The sequence below is a fragment of the Carcharodon carcharias genome, chromosome 17 (assembly GCF_017639515.1).
Source record: "Carcharodon carcharias isolate sCarCar2 chromosome 17, sCarCar2.pri, whole genome shotgun sequence".
In the NCBI taxonomy this organism is placed as follows: Eukaryota; Metazoa; Chordata; class Chondrichthyes; order Lamniformes; family Lamnidae; genus Carcharodon; species Carcharodon carcharias.
In genome coordinates, this window is record NC_054483.1 from 66,445,872 (window position 1) to 66,462,385 (window position 16,514).

The 16,514-nt window shown below is 42.5% G+C and overlaps 1 protein-coding gene across 1 annotated transcript in view; it reads right to left on the reverse strand.

Annotated features, from left to right (window-relative positions):
* Window positions 1-968: 968 nt before the first annotated feature.
* kcnk18 (potassium channel, subfamily K, member 18) overlaps window positions 969-16,514 on the reverse strand; it is a 28,583-nt gene continuing 13,037 nt past the window's right edge. Inside the window, exon 3 of the mRNA XM_041209276.1 lies at window positions 969-1,801. Within this exon, the coding sequence (XP_041065210.1) occupies window positions 969-1,801 (833 nt within the window). The remainder of the gene's footprint in view (window positions 1,802-16,514) is intronic.

Here is a 16,514-nt window from a genome sequence, read left to right on the forward strand (position 1 = left end):
GGTATTCTGTGTCCCAATGTTAGGGCAGTGTTTCTTGTATGCCCGTGTAGGAACCTCTACCTATCTTTACAAGGACATTATGTAAAGGGAGTCTCCCTAGATTAAGAGTTTCAAATGTCTTTGTCTTTAGTGAGGATTCAGCATAGTATTAACACAGGTGTACCTGATCTCACCAGGTGTGCCTCACGGAAAATGGTGGTAATGGGCCATACCTTTGGATCCTGATTGGAGATTGGCATCTGGACCCCTGAAGATCAAGTGAGCATTATTTTCTATTTAAGGTGACAGCATTTGCTTAAGACACTATTGGAAGTGCTAGATTGGTCTTCTCAGGGGAACTCAGGATCTTCCCTCTCCTGAACCTGCCTGAAGCAATTCCAACTTCACTTCACATAGATTGCACCCATTCAAGAAGGCAGCTCACCACCACCTCCTGAAGAGAACTAAGGGATGGACAATCAATTTTGGAGCATTGCTAGTGACATCCATACCCCAAGAATTGATTTCTTTAAAAGGTAAACATTTGACTTGTTATTCTGGACATCTCCATTAAATTACTACACACAAGATTGTCATACATAATGCATAAATTACAAAACATAATTCATAGCTGTTGACAAGAAAGTGCAAATTTGATACCATAATAAAAATAACAATTATAATAAAAACATGTTTGCAATATCCATTTATTTATAAGGAGATCTCATTTCACTGAGGTTTCTTTGCTAACGTACATTAATAGTAAGAAACTTTGTTTAACTCCATAATCTTAAATACTTTTTTTAACTTAATGTACACATTGATACATCCTACTGGTATATCTTGCTGATACATGTTTGTTCAACACTCCAACCCTAAATTGTACAGGTTTAGTCAACCATTATTTAACCTTATAAGCAATTCAAAATAATTAATGGAACTCAATTTTATTATCCCTCACAACACAGAGTAATTGCTTGCCTTGGACTTCAAATGATTTTAAACTTCTTCTTCTTCCCACCATTCATCCATATACTTACTTCTTGGTAGCAACAGGCTATCCTGTTTTGGGTTAACTTAAATGCCATAGACATGATTGCCATACCAGTAATAATTAAAATAGACATTATCATGAAAAAATTAGGATGCTCAGGGACAAAGTCTCCAAAGCCAATGGTGGTAATTGTGATAAAATAGAAATAAAAGGAATCAAGATATTTCCACTTTTCCCAAATTGAAAGTATACCTGCACCAAAAAGAAGGTAAGCAATAATAACACCTATGATAATGATGATAGGCACATCAAATTTTTCAAGTTCTTGTCCCAGTCTTGGAAAAAAATGGTCATCTTCAACTGGCTTTAGATCCAGCTGGGGACATGACTTACTTCGATCTCTTTTGCAAAATTGGAAAGGCTTCTGATTAAAGTTTTCCTGAACAATTAATTTTTCAAATATTTCGGTTTTTCTCAATAGTTCGGATTTCTTTTTAACTGAAGACTGAGTGTTCAACACGTTTCTTATGCTCATTGGTGTTATGATCACATGTGAACCACCTTTAAAGGAAATAGACCTTGTGGGTTTTACTTCTGATTTTGAGAAGCTCTGTTTGAATGAAGACCATCTTGAGGGGGTTGCTGAGGGTGGTGGAGTAAGATTATTTCTTGTCCGCTTCCTTATGTGATTGTAAACTTTGGAAAGTAAAGCTGCCAGTTTGTCTCCAACATCTGTGATGACTAATAGCATAATGGGGATGCCAAATGTTGCGTAGAACATGCAGGCAATTTTTCCTCCTACTGTTAAAGGAGAGATATGACCATAACCTAAAATTAAAAAGAAAGCACAGCAGTAAGAATAATGTGCAATACCTACCAGCCGTTTCTCAGACTGCCATGTTTATACGTTACTTGTACTATTTTCTATTTAGGTGTCTTCTGGAATCTGACAGCCTGTAGATTTCATCCTTCCAATTATAAATGGTAAAGGCACATATTTGGATGCTGAGTAGAACATCAATGACAATGTGTTCATGTAAATTCCCTTTGGCTGCCATTTCTAGCACAATCGGAAATGCCTTTAGAAAGTGTATATGGTTAAGTTGCCTGAGTTTGAAAGCTCAGGTCTTTCTGAATGCAACCAAGTCTACCAAATTGACAGGCAAATCAAATGTTGCTTTTGCATCTTATTAGATTATTAGTGAAAACAGAGATGAACTTCAGTTTTGGAGTTGAGTATATGATATCAGCCAAAGCAGATTTATTGCCTGAAGTTACATTGCACCCTAATATTAAACATACTTAGACACTCTTTTATTTGTGTTCCCATTTGGTCACCAATGTTAAAAGTGATGGTCAATGACCTTCTATCTGGGTTTCCACTGCCCCTTTTCTTCCAGTTATGATGAAAGTTAATGACCTAAAATATTGGGCTGGATTTTCACATTGGGGCGAGAAACAGCAGTTGGGACTGTTTCTGAGTCCCAAGCCTGCCCATGGAAGGTAACAGTCACTCTTTGGGACTTTCATGGAAACACCTCCTTACTTGGAAGGGAGATGTGTTCCCTGTCCAATCAAGAGTCAGTGGCGGGCTCTCAATGTTGGAGGGCCAAATAGAAGCCTTCCAGCTTGAGAGGAGCAGCAGGATGCAATGGAAGGTAAGTAACTCATGAGACATTTTAACACAGAAGCACCCCCTCAGCAACTCCATAAGTTTTAAATAAAAAACAGAAAAAACAATCATGTCTCCACTGCAGAGGAAGTCCCTTTACAGGATGACATGTGGCTACACCTGTGCCCAGGCAAGTAGGGAGGAACTCTGGGCCCATCTGGATATGGGTGTATACTCCATGTACCCCTGTCATGTCGGGAAACTGGAGGTTGACTGGAAAATCCACAGTCGGCATCATTTAACTTTGCTTAACGAGGCTCCTAACAAACCTAATTGGCTATCCACCTCATGGGGCGGGCAGCCCTGCCAGTCCCAAACCTGCCTTAACAAAAATGGCCAGTGCCAGGGCTGGGATCAGAAAATCAGTACGCCGGCTGGCACTGGTAATTTCAGACCCTACCCGCCTCTTGTCCGGTCCTTGGAAGGCCTCAAAATTCCGCCCATTAACTCTGTTTCTGTCTGCAAAGATACTGCAAAACCTGCTAAGTATTTCCAGCATTTCCTGTTTTTATTTCAGAATTCCAGCATCTGCAGCAGTTTGCTTTTGAACCAAGCGTAACACCCAAGTATGAGATCTGAGTCAAATATAAAGTTGAGCTTCCATCCACTGACACTGCCTCTGAACCTTAGCTTCTGAAAGAGATTTCTTTCATATTATGGTGTTATACTCCCAATATCACTTATTCTGTATTCTTGTGACCTGTAAGATGAATGAATTCCTGCCAATAATTCCAAGGCAGGGCCTTATATTATACAACTAAGGAAGAAATTGTGACTTAATTTGTTTAATAAGCACATATCTTATGAGAAAAATTAGCAGATAATATAAAGGGAATGCAAAAGTATTTTATAAACGTATAGATAGTGACAGGATAGTTAAATGATTGAGAGCGGGGTGGGGGGGGGGGGGGGGGCGGGGGGGTGGGCGGGGTGATCTATCGATCTCAGTTTTGAAATTTTCAATTGATTTAATCTCAACAGCTTTTTAGGGGAGAGTTCCAGATTTCTACTACTCTTTGTGTGAAGACGTGCTACTTGACATTGACCTGAATGGTCGAGCTTTAATTTTAATATTATGCCCCTCATGCTGGACTTCCCCACCAGAGGAAATGATTTATCTCTATCTGCTCAATCAAATCCTTTAATCATCTTAAATAACTTAGGTCAACCTTAATCTTTAATAGGCAATAGAATAACCTCTAGTTGATGCAACCTGTCCTCACAATTTAATCCTTAAAACCAAGTTATCATTCTGACGAATCTGTGGTTCACCTGCTCCACTGCCAATAGATACATCCCTCCTGAGGGCTGATGCCCTGAACTGAATGCAGTACTCCAAATTTGGTCTAACCGGAGTTTTATATAAATGTAGCATAAATCGAATCCCTTTGCATTCCAGTTCACTTGAGATAAAGGCTAACGTTCCATTAGCCTTTTATAGTATATTTTATCACTAACCATTAATTTTTAACAACCACTTTACATGGATCCCTAATTTCCCTGCCCCCTCCACAGTTCCTAACTTTCCATTATTTATAAAACAGTTTGATCTATACTTCCAGGATCCAAAGTAGATGACCTCATACTTGCCCTTACCGAACTCAATCTACCACTCACTTAATCTATTGATGTCCCTTTGCCACTTTCTGCTTCCCATCTACACTAGTTAATGTGCCATCAAACCTAGAAAACAAGCTAACTTTGAGATTCTGTGCTCCCAGCATGAAGCTAGGGAACGGAGATAATTTTTTCTCTGGTTCACACTTTCTTTGAATGCAGCTTTCCATTGGGAATATGCAATGATGAGAAATGGTTCCATAGGCAATAGTGGCAGTTTCTAGGAAATGAAAATTGGCATTGTGAAAGTTCCTCCTTTATAATGTATGATGGGAGCCAGTTAGATAGAAGATCAGTAAAATGTTTTGGAGATCATGCTTTGGGCATGATCAGGTAATTAGTTGCAAAGTGTGCTTGAAGTTGTGATGGTTAGGTTGCAGCTTAAGGGCGGAAATTCATGGCCCTATCAGGATGGGGGCGGGGCTGTAAAATGGGGCAGGCCATTCAAAAGCACATTGGCTTCAGTGGGACCATAAAATCCTGCCAGCGTAAAATTCAGCCCCTACTTTCTGCTAAAATTCATTGGCATAATAATAAATATAAAAGCTTGAACTAGCGCAGTGTAATAGAATATAATCATTTATTTTTCTTTGCAATAAAAATATTCTTTGATATATTTAAGAGTAGTAAACTGCAACAGTTCATTAATACAACTAAAAATGGGCATATCAGAAAAAAATAAATGTTTTTACTAAGTGTCTAATCTTGCACCTGTGAGCAACTTGAATCACTGAAAATGACTTAGAAATAGAATACTAAACCAGCCAGTTGTTTCACTGGTGTTCAGTAGTCAGTTTCTGAGTAAATTATTATATTTTTATATGTGAAAACTTTTAAAATGTGCCTGATAGTGCCTGCGCACCTAAAAACAATCAACCCACTTTGAAGATCATCATTGAACAGCCAAAATCAGTGGAAACACCATCCTCATTGTGGGCTCATGGATAGTTTTGTGGGTGGGGCAGCTTTGGTCGAAATGCAGGATAAAATTCAATAGCTCCTGGAAAAGCTGGGAATCGCAATGTGGGATTAACCCACACCTGTTGCTGCAGATGCAGACAGCACATCAGTTTGTGATGGCTGTTATTGAGTTTGATTGTAGCATGCAGCCAATGTGAGCTGCACTTTTAATTGGCTGCATACCTCTGTTGAAGCCAGCCTTCACCTCTTAAAAGGGAAATACATTGTTGCTAGAACTCATTCTACAGCTGATTCTGATCTAGGAAACACAATAATGGCAATACATGGTACAGAGTGGTTTTCTGTTGCTGTTCTTGAGGTCTTGTTCGAGTCAGAGGAAGAGAGGCATATGCTACCTATTCAGGAGGCCAGAAGGCCCTTCAAATAAGCTCTCAAAAAGCATTGGAACCAGCTAACCATGGCAATCAATGCCAGAAGTGAAATTTCCTTCAAATTGTGTCAACATTGCCGACAGAGCTGAGTCCATTAGTCAGCCTTGGAGCTCAGGCAAGCATTTATAATAAGGCCATCTGGCAACTGTATCAACAGAAATAGTTTGAACAGATGTCCTCATTATGAATTCTTGGCTGAGGACAAATAATGGCTAATAGGCTTAGCTCAGCAGGGTTTGTTTACACAGTTTGAAGGGGAGTACTAGCTTTGTATTTGATTGACAGCTTTATGACAATAAAATATAGTTATTCTTTCTTTCATGTAGTTTTTCAATGCTTCTTTGTTTGGATTAAAGTTTTATCCATTGCTACTATGAATGGATGAGGTTGATTGACACTTTTATGAGATTGGAAGATGAGCAGTTCTTTTTCAAAGGTGATTTTGAAAGCCTCTTTTCTTATTCTGTCAGTTTCAAGAGCCTTTCAAAGACTTGCCAGACTTTCCAATGGTTCATTGGATCTGTACATTGTGGATGCAAGGAGAGTAGTTATGGAGGATGTATGGGGAGCATGAAAGGAGCATAGGGCTAATGGAAAGGATATTGGAGGGACGTGGGGTAATGAAAAGGTTATGGAAGCAGTATGGGGCTGGAGGGGGCATGGAGTTAAGGAGGGAATATGAGGGGTCATTGAAGGGGCATGGGGCATATGAAGGGGTATGGTGGATATGAGGAGTTGTGGAGGGGGCAGGGGGGTTGGTTGAGGGGGAGAGGTCTTGATGGCTAGGATACTTAACAACCATGTACATGACAAGGTTGATGTCCCAGCAAACTGAGGCAGGCCTTCTAACCAACCTACCTCACCACCCACACACCGCCATTGCCATGTCAGTCTGCTTCAGGAAGTGATGGGCCCAACTCCTGCCTGGCCCTGACACAGGGAAACCAAACTCTCGTGGGAGTGCCACAACGTTCAGAATTCAGGAATGCAACATTAGGAAATGGCCTGACTCGTGCTATTTTTGGAGCCTCAATGTTAAGCTAAGCAGCATTCCCATGTTCAGCAACTGAGAACAAGCAAAAATGTGAAACAGCACTTGTTCGTCACTAACTCACTCTGCAAAGGTATTGCAAAAACACTTGACAAAACCTGGTCCAAAATGACTAACTGGAGACTAACTATCGAGGTGAGAATCCCTGGAAATGCTACTTGCAAAAGCTGTTTGCCAATTTTTCATGGCATGGTTTGCTGTGTGGGTTAAGAAATTGATGTTACAGTGGCACGGAGACCAATTTAACAAAAGGGGACTGATTCAAACACAAGATATTTCCATCATATTTAAATGATGCTTACTTTTATTGAACACTGGAGACATCAGTCAAATGCTGGCCTAGCCAGAGACACCCACATCGATGAACAAAGAGGGATTATGAAAAAAGACTGGCAGCTAACATAAAAGGAAATCCCAAAGTATTCTATAAGCACATCAATAGTAGAAGAGTGGTAAAAGGAGGAGTAGGGCCAATTAGGGACCAAAAAGGGGCTTTACACATAGAGGCAAGAGGCATGGCTGAGGTGTTAAATTAATACTTTGCATCTGTCTTTACCTATGAGGTAGATGCTGCCCAGGCTATGGTGACAGAGGAGGAAACTCAGCCACTAGAAGTGTTTAAAATTGAAAAAGAGGAGATATTGGATAAGCTGTCAGTACTTAGTTGATAAGGCACCGAGACTGGATGAGATGCATCCAAGAATATTGAAGGAAGCGAGGGTGGAAATTGCAGAGGCACTGGCAATAATCTTTCAATGTTCCTTGGATTCAGGGGAGGTGCCGGAGGACTGGAGAATGTTACGCCCTTGTTCAAAAAAGGTTGTAAAGATCTGCCATGCAATTACAGACCAGTCAGTTTAACTTTGGTGGTGGGGAAAATTCTAGAAACAATTATTCGGGATAGAATTAATAGTCACATGGAAAAATTTGGATTGATTCGGAAGCATCAGCATGGATTTGTTAAAAGAAAATTGTGTCTAACTAATTTGCTGGTGTTTTTTGAAGAGGTAACAAAGATGGGTGTATATGGACTTTCAAAAGGCTTTTGATACAGTGCCACACAACAGACTTGTGAGGAAAGTTATAGGTCATGGAATAAAAGGGACAGTAGCAATATGGTTACAAAATTGGCTGAGGGATAGAAAACAGACAGTAATGGCTAATGGGTATTTTTTGGGCTGGAAGCAGGTTTGTGGTGGAGTTTCCCAAGGGTTGGTATTGGGACCTTTGCTTTTCCTGATATATATAATTGATCTCGATCTTGGTGCGCAGGGGACAATTTTGAAGTTTGCAAATGACACAAAACTTGGGAGAATTGTAAACTGTGAGGAGGACAGTGTAGAACTTCAAAAGGACATTGACACGTTGATGGAGGGGCAGATAGGAGGCCGGTGAAGTTCAATGTGGAAAAGAGTGAGGTGATGTGCTTTAGGCAGAATTTTGCACTTAGCGTGCGGGATCACCTAGGGCGGGTGGGGGCGGTTGGGAAGCTGACCACTGCCTGTGATTGGCAGCGCTCCACGATTTTACCTGGGCGGGCCAATTAAGGCCCGGCCAGCATGATAGGCGAGCAGCAGGGAGGAGGGCAAGCAAGGCATGCATGCAATTCATGCATGCACGCAAAAGAGCGCAGAATAATCTCTCTGAGGCACAGAGCTGCTTCAAGGAGATGAGGAATATATTGAAAAAATTATTAAACAGCACAAAATATTAATGAAACATGTCCCTTCATGTGACTCTGTCACATGAGCAGGGATATGTTTTTAATTAAAAATTAAAGTTTTTATTTAATTTGTATTTGATTTTGGAAACCTCCTCCTGTCCAGGGATGAGGTTTCCAAAAAAATGCAAAGGCCGCTTGGCCTTTTCACCTGCCCATCAACTGTTAGGTTGAACGGGCAGTGGAAAATTCAGCACAATTGCTGACTTAATGGCCTTAATAGGCTTTTTAATTGTCAGCGACTGAAGTATAGTGCAACTGCCTGTTGATGTCAGCATGCTCGGCTGACATCATCGCGTGTCATTTCATGCTCGGTCGGGTCAGGCGCGCGGCCACCGACCGAGCTAAAAATCCTAAGATAAAAGCAAAAAACTGCGGATGCTGGAAACCCAAAACAAAAACAAAAATAAAAATATCTGGAAAAACTCGGCAAGTCTGACAGCATCTGTGGAGAGGAATACAGTGAACGTTTCAAGTCCGTATGACTCTTCAACAGAACTAAGGAAAAATAGAAGAGAGGTGAAACTCTTCTATTTTTCCTTAGTTCTGATGAAGAGTCATACAGACTTGAAATGTTAACCGTATTCCTCTCCGCAGGTGCTGTCAGACCTGCTGAGTTTTTCTAGGTATTTTTATTTTTGTTTTTGTTTTGGATTTCCAACATCCGCAGTTTTTTGCTTTTATTGACTGTTTAATTGACTGCCTCTTCTCTTCAAGGATTACCTACCTTGAAGAAGAATTGCTCTTCTCTCCGACAGGATTTCTGCCTCTCTCTTTTGCCTTGTTCACCTATCTCCACCTATCATTGGCCCTCTATCCAGCTCTACCTGTCCCACCCCCCACCCTTAAACCAGTTTATATTTCACCTCTCTTCTATTTTTCCTTAGTTCTGTTGAAGAGTCATATGGACTCGAAACTGTTCCTCTCCGCAGATGCTGTCAAACCTGCTGAGTTTTTCCAGGTATTTTTATTTTTGTTTTTGTGTTGAGCTAAGAATCCTGCCCAATGGTACAAAGAACATGGAGAGAACTATAAAATAAAGGATATTATTCTAAAGGGTTGCAGGAGCAGAGAGACCTGGGTGTTTATGTACATAAGTCATTAAAGGTGGCAGGACAGGTAGGGAGAGCTGTTTCTAAAGCATACAGTATTCCAGGCTTCACCAATAGGGGCATAGAGTGTAAGAGCAGGGAGGTTATGATGAATTTATATAAAACACTGGTTAGACCTCAGCTGGAGTATTGTGTACAGTTCTGGGTGCCACATTATAGGAAGGATGTGAATGCATTGGAGAGAGAGCAGAAGAGGTTTACGAGAATGATTTCAGCGATAAGACACTTCAGTTGTGAGGAAAGATTGGAGAAGTTGGGACTGATTTCCTTGGAGAGGAGAAGGCTAAGAGGAGACTTGATAGAAGTTTTCAAAATAATGAGGGGGCCTGGACAAAGTAGATAGTGGAAGTGTGATGGAGGCAGGTTCAAATGAGGCATTCAGGAAGGCATTGGATGATTATTTAAATAGAAACAATGCACAGGGTAATGAGGAAAAGGCAGGAGATTGGCACTAAGTTAAAATGCTCAGAGAGCCTGTGCAGACATGATGGGGCCAAATGGCCTCCTTCTACACCGTACATTTCTGTGATTCTGTGGAAAAAAAACAAGAGAAGGGGCAGCAGCCAGAAAGGCAGGAAAGATCTACATAGCCTGTAAGAAAAGCGTAGAGGAGTTAAGGGCACAGGAGGCATTATAATAGCTGGGTTTCAGGAACGGAGTATCACACCTGAACCTCACAGATGAGTTAAGTGTAAGGTGGCTGCATTTCAACCGAGTAACATCACAGACCTGCCCCACTTTTTGGAGTTAGAATTGGAAGCCAACGGCAGGGCATGCATTGCATTACACTGCCTGTGGTTGTTAAAGCTACTTTGACTCTCAGTTTGTCTGTCACTGGTTTTATCCATATTGTATCTGAGGACAGCAGCAACAGCAGTTAGTTTGCTGTTAACTCAGTGATACTGCAGGTCACTGATGCAATGTTTGTGGCAATAGTTCATTACCTTCCCCAACAAACAGGAAGGAATTGCACTGGGATTTGCCCATATTGCAGAATTCCTCCAAGGGCAGGGCACTATAGGCTGAATGTGCATAAATAACTGTTTGTGCTCCCCATCACAAACCACCTCTATGTTTCAGTAGGAAGGGTTTCCATTCGCTCAATGTTCAACTTATTTATGAGCACAGGCGGAGAGTCAACCAGGGCTGTGCCTAAACTTCTAACAGTAGTCATGATGCTTTTTTACTTTGCCCATCCTCAATATTCTCTCTGTTTCAACCAGACCATTAGTGGCAGACTGATTGCTGGGGAACAAGAGCCAACCCCTCAGCAATTGCCTAATGGTTCCTATAAGGAACCCAGGCACCTGCCTGGACAGCCAATACAATAAAAGACATGCAGTAACAATGGTTCTGGGTGAACAAGACATTGATGAGCAAAACTGACTATTTTACTTCAGTACTTCAAAAGACTCCATTCTTCATTTGCCAAATGGTTTCAAGATTGATACCCAACTACAAATTACCCTTGTGTAAATCCCTAGTGATTGTCCGATGTGCTTGGTTATTCTAGTGTTCCCATGGGATTTAATGCTGGGCTGTTCTATGCCGTCTCTTGCTCCTACACACTAGTGCTAGGTGTATCTCCATGTGCAGATCCCTCTAGCCTACTCTCTGAGCTAGGTGCAATGCCATTCTCTGAACTAGTGTCAGGAAGCTTAACAGTGGGTGATACTTCCTTTAGGGCAATACTGCCCTCTTCTTCTGCTCACTGAAGACTGCGTGGAACAAGGCAGGGACAATGCAGCAGCAATTTGTCATGCATAATGCATAAAGGTTAAATCTAAGTGAGTGGGGAAGGAGAGGAAGATGGTTCAAAACCCTGCAGGACTTGTTCACCAGCCTTGCCAGTTGCCATGCTCCTGACACGACTCCTGCTGCCAAGGTCCTTAGCCAAATGTGGACAGCACATGGATGAAGAGTAGCCCTCTTCATGTGGCTGTCCATGCCTGTTATTGTGTGTGAGCTTGCCCTGTAAGAAAGAAGGAAATGTGTCAGTATTAGTGCAGTGAGAAATTTTGAGGATGTGCACACTGCCTGCACTACACCCATATCCCTTAATTCTCTTCTTATTATCCAAAAATCTATCAACTTCCACCTTGGATACGCTCAAAGACTGAGCATTCACAGTTCCCGGGGGTACAGAATTCCATAGATTCCCAACCCTTTGAGTAAAAAATTTTTTCCTCATCTCAGTCCTAAGTGGCCAACCCCTTTTTCTAAGGCTGTGGCCCCACGTTCTAGATTCCCCAGCTAGGGGAATCATTTTCTCACCATCTACCATGCCATCTCAGTTCCAGAACATCAGTGCAGGAGTTCCTCAGGGTAATGTCCTCAGCCCAACCATCTTCAGCTGCTTCATCAATGATCTTCCTTCCATCATAAGGTCAGAAGTGGGGACGTTCGCTGATGATTGCACAATGTTCAGCACCATTTGCAACTCCTCAGATACTGAAGCAGTCCATGTCCAAATGCAGCAAGACCTGGACAATATCCAGGCTTGGGTTGACAAGTGACAAGTAACATTCCCGCTACACAAGTGTTAGGCAATGACCATCTTCAACAAGAGATAATCTAACCATCACCCCTTGAATTTCAATGGCAGTACCATCACTGAATCCCCCAATATCAACATCCTGGGGGTTACCATTGACCAGAAACTGAACTGGACTAGCCATATAAATACTGTGGCTACAAGAGCAGGTCAGAGGCTAGGAATCGTGTGACGAGTAACTCATCTCCTGACTCCCCAAAGCCTGTCCACCATCTACAAGGCACAAGTCAGGAGTGTAGTGGAATACTCTCCACTTGCCTGGATGAGTGCAGCTCCCACAGCACTCAAGAAACACGACACCATCTAAGACAAAGCAGCCTGCTTGATTAGCACCACATCCACAAACATTCACTCCCTCCACCACTAACGCACGGTAGCAGCAGTGTGCACCATCTACAAGTTGCACTGCAGGAATCCGTCAATGCTCCTTCGACAGCATCTAGTATTCCAGAAGACCCAGGGTAATTCTCCGGGGACCTGGGTTCGAATCCCACCATGCCAGATGGTGAAATTTGAATTCAATAAAAATCTGGAATTAAAAGTCTGCTGATGACCACAAAACCATTGTTGATTGTCGTAAAATCCCATCTGGTTCACTAATGTCCTGTAGGGAAGGAGATTAGCTGCTCTTACCTGATTGGGCCTACATGTGACTGCAGACCCATAGCAATGTGCTTGAACAGGGCAATTAGGGATTGGCAATAAATGCTGGCCTAGCCAGCAATGCCCACATCCATGAACAAATAAAAAAATCCCCACGACCACTACCATCTAGAAGGACAAGGGCAGCAGACACATGGGAACACCACCACCTGGAAGTTCCCCTCCAAGTCACTCACCATCCTGACTTGGAAATATATCACCATCCCTTCACTGTCGCTGGGTCAAAATCCTCGAACTCCCTTCCTAACAGCACAGTAGGTATACGTACACCACATTGACTACAGCAGTTCAAGAAGGAAGCTCACCAGCACCTTCTCAAGGGTAACTAGGGATGGGCAATAAATGCTGGCCCATCCAGCGAAGCCCACGTCCCGTAAATGAATTTTTTTTTTTAAAAGATAGAAATGTTTTGACATAATTTTTATTATGTTTATGTTCCTGTGAGCAAGTCCTACATGGGGACATTTTTTGCTGATTTTCAAAATCTTTATTTTTGATGTTAAAATTCTTCGGCATCCTGAGGCAGCTCTCTGCCTTTAGGGAGCTTTTATTGTGTGCTCCCCCGCGCCCGCACTGCCTTCAGCGCTCGCCCTCCTCCCACCCCCACCCCGGCAGCGCTGAGCATTTCAAACGCGCCTTTGACGCTGGCTGGCCGTTAATTGGCCATTAATTGGCGAGCCAACATGAAATCATGAAATCGTGGTCGGGGGCCAATAACAGGCGGCCACCCGCCACGCCTGACCGACAACCTGAAAATACTGTCCCATATCTATACCTGGCATTTCTGCAGGAGTCCTACAGCTGGAAATTGGAACCCCTGGAAAAATGTTTTGACTGGCATGATATTGGGGGACTCCATGAAAATTCAGGGTTTAAAAAAGTTATTTTTGAAGAATTTCGCAATGTTTTTAGCCATTACTCCCTGGCTGATTTGGAAATCCTTGTTGTCCAATGGCCAACTAACTTATTAGGACTGATCCCATTACTAACTTTGGTACATGAAGTTCTAGAAAGATACTTCAGTACTCATCTTGTTCATTTCGTTTATAATGAAATACTTAAAATGCCACAACGCTTCTATAATACTTTTTTTTTCATTTACTTTTGTTATCCAGTTACTTTTATATTCATTCACAGGATGTGGTGTTATGGGCATCATTTATTGCACATTTGTATGTCCCCTTGAGAAGGTGACAATGAGCTGTCTTCTTGAATACAACTGGGTGGCTTGCTGGACCATTGCAGAACCAAAATTTCTGTGAGTTTAGATCAGGCTTGTCGAACCTTTTCACTTGGTGCGGGGGAGAGGCCACATTTGCGCATTTTTCTCACTCAAGGGGCCGATCATCAAATTTCCGAAAGATGACGTTTGGCACAACAATAAACTCAATTTTTTTTTTAAAAAGTTGAGGTCTTAAGTAAAGAAACGATTGCTGAGCAAAAGTACAGCAATATCATAGCAATAAATTGTTAAATTAAAAAAGAGTAATTAATAAAAATGACCAGAGTGTGAGAGGGTCAGGATGTGTGTGTCCGGCTCACTCCAGTCTCAGGGAGCTCGCTCACTCACCCTCACCCACTGTGAGTGGCTGCGTGTATATGTGTTGGCGTGTGGTGGTGAGAGTGAGTGTGAAATCTGAGACTGGGCATAAGGCAAACTCGCACTCCACCCCCTGCCACACACAGTCACTCAGTCTCTCACACTCCCCCTGCCACACGCAGTCACTCAGTCTCTCACACTCCCCCGCCACACACAATATAGTCACTGTCTCGCACTCACCCGCACACTCAGTGAGTCTCTTGTACTTACACCCACACTCACTCAGTGTCTCGCACTCACCCACACTCACTCAATGTCTTGCATTCAGCCCCACCCAATGTCTCGCACTCAGCCCCACCCACTCACTCAGTGTCTTGCACTCAGCCCCCACTCTCTCACTCAGTGTCTCGCACTCACCCACACTCACTCAGTGTCTTGCATTCAGCCCCGCCCAGTGTCTTGCACTCAGCCCCCACTCACTCACTCAGTGTCTCGCACTCAGCCCCCACTCACTCACTCTGTCTTGCACTCACCACCACTCACTCAGTCTCTGGCATTCACCAGCCACACACTGACTCAGTGCCTCACATTCACCCCCACACACTCAGTCTCTCACACACTCCTCTACATACTCAGTCACTCACTCTCACTCCCACATACTCACTCAGTCTCTTGCACTCGCCCCCGCCCCACACACACAGTCACTCAGTGTCTCACACTCACCCCCCTATACTCACTCAGTGTCCTGCATTCACTCACACTCTTCACTCAGTCTCTCACACTCCCCTCCACACACACACTCAGTCATTCACTATCACACATTCCCACAAACTCACCACGGCATCGTCAACTCTCCGGGCCCCCAAATCTTCACCTTCCCTGGGCCCGCGCAATCTCACCCTCCCTGGGCCTGATGTGATCTTGCCCTCCCTGGGCCTGACACTCACTTGAGCCTATCAGCATCAAATGTGGGACAGAAACGGTCTCCGATTGGAGGAGCAGCTCTGTGCAAAATATCCCATTGAAACTCACTTGTTTGACCGGAATTTTGAAAACTGGCTCCGGGGGCGCATAGAGGGGCTTTGATGTGGCCTGTGGGCCGTGTGTTGGATAAGCCTGGTCCAAGTAGAGTCACATGTAGGCCAGACTCAATGAGGACAGCATAATTCCTTCCCTAAAGGGTATTAGTGAATCGAATGGGTTTTAACAACAGTCACCTGCAATTACATATCACCTTTACTAATATGAGCTTTTTATTCCAGATTTTGTAAAATTGATTGCATTTAAATTCCATAGCTCCTGTGGTGGGATTTGAATTCATGCTTTTTGATTACTAGCCTAGTAACATGACCACAAGGCTACCATTCCCCATTTTTCTGGAAAGCCTACTGGAAGATAATATGTGAGATTCTAAAGCCAGTTGAAAAACAGGGAAACATTGGAGACAGGCAAAGCAGGAACAGAGAAAGATCAAGGTGAAATGACAAGATGGAAATAAAAGTATCTCCAGGAGCAGGGCCAGTGGGATAGTGCAGAGAATAAATATAGGGAACAGAGAGAACAGAAGGACACCAAGGCGCATGTGACAGGAAGGAAGATTCGACTGAGCTATAAAAAATTGTTAAAGTCAATCCTTCCATAGGAGGAATGCGACTATAACAGGAAAATGTAATTATTAAAAGAGGAGATGCTAAAAGTAAAGAGACATAAAAGAAAAATATGACAAAAACACAGAGAGTGTGAGATCTGCGCAAAGTTAACAACATTGATCCCTGTCCTGAATGTAATGATGTAAGGAACACGAAGATGGTTGTTCGTGTTACTGTTCAGGAATGTCCTTTTTTCAGTTAAATGTTTCAGATAAAAAACTGAATATTCTCAACTAAAGATGGTAGTACAGTCTAGAACTCACAGTGGTGAACTGATCTGATCAAATAAGTGAATGCATCCTGAATTTATAATGGAATGTAAAATGGATAAATATTCATGGTCTTTGCTTTATTGCTTTGGCAATCAAGGGATATTTATATTGAATATGGCCCAAGGGAGAAGCAGATCTGATGAGCCAACTCACCACTGCTATGCTTTCTTATGCTCTTACGAGCTATTTGGACCTCAAAGCTGAGAAATGATTGCCACAAAATGTGATTTTACAAACTCATTGCATTACTCAAAAATTTGTCCTGTTTCACAGATTGTACATATTGCTGACTAATTACACATGGCTTACCAATGATTACAATTTTTGATCACTCCAATT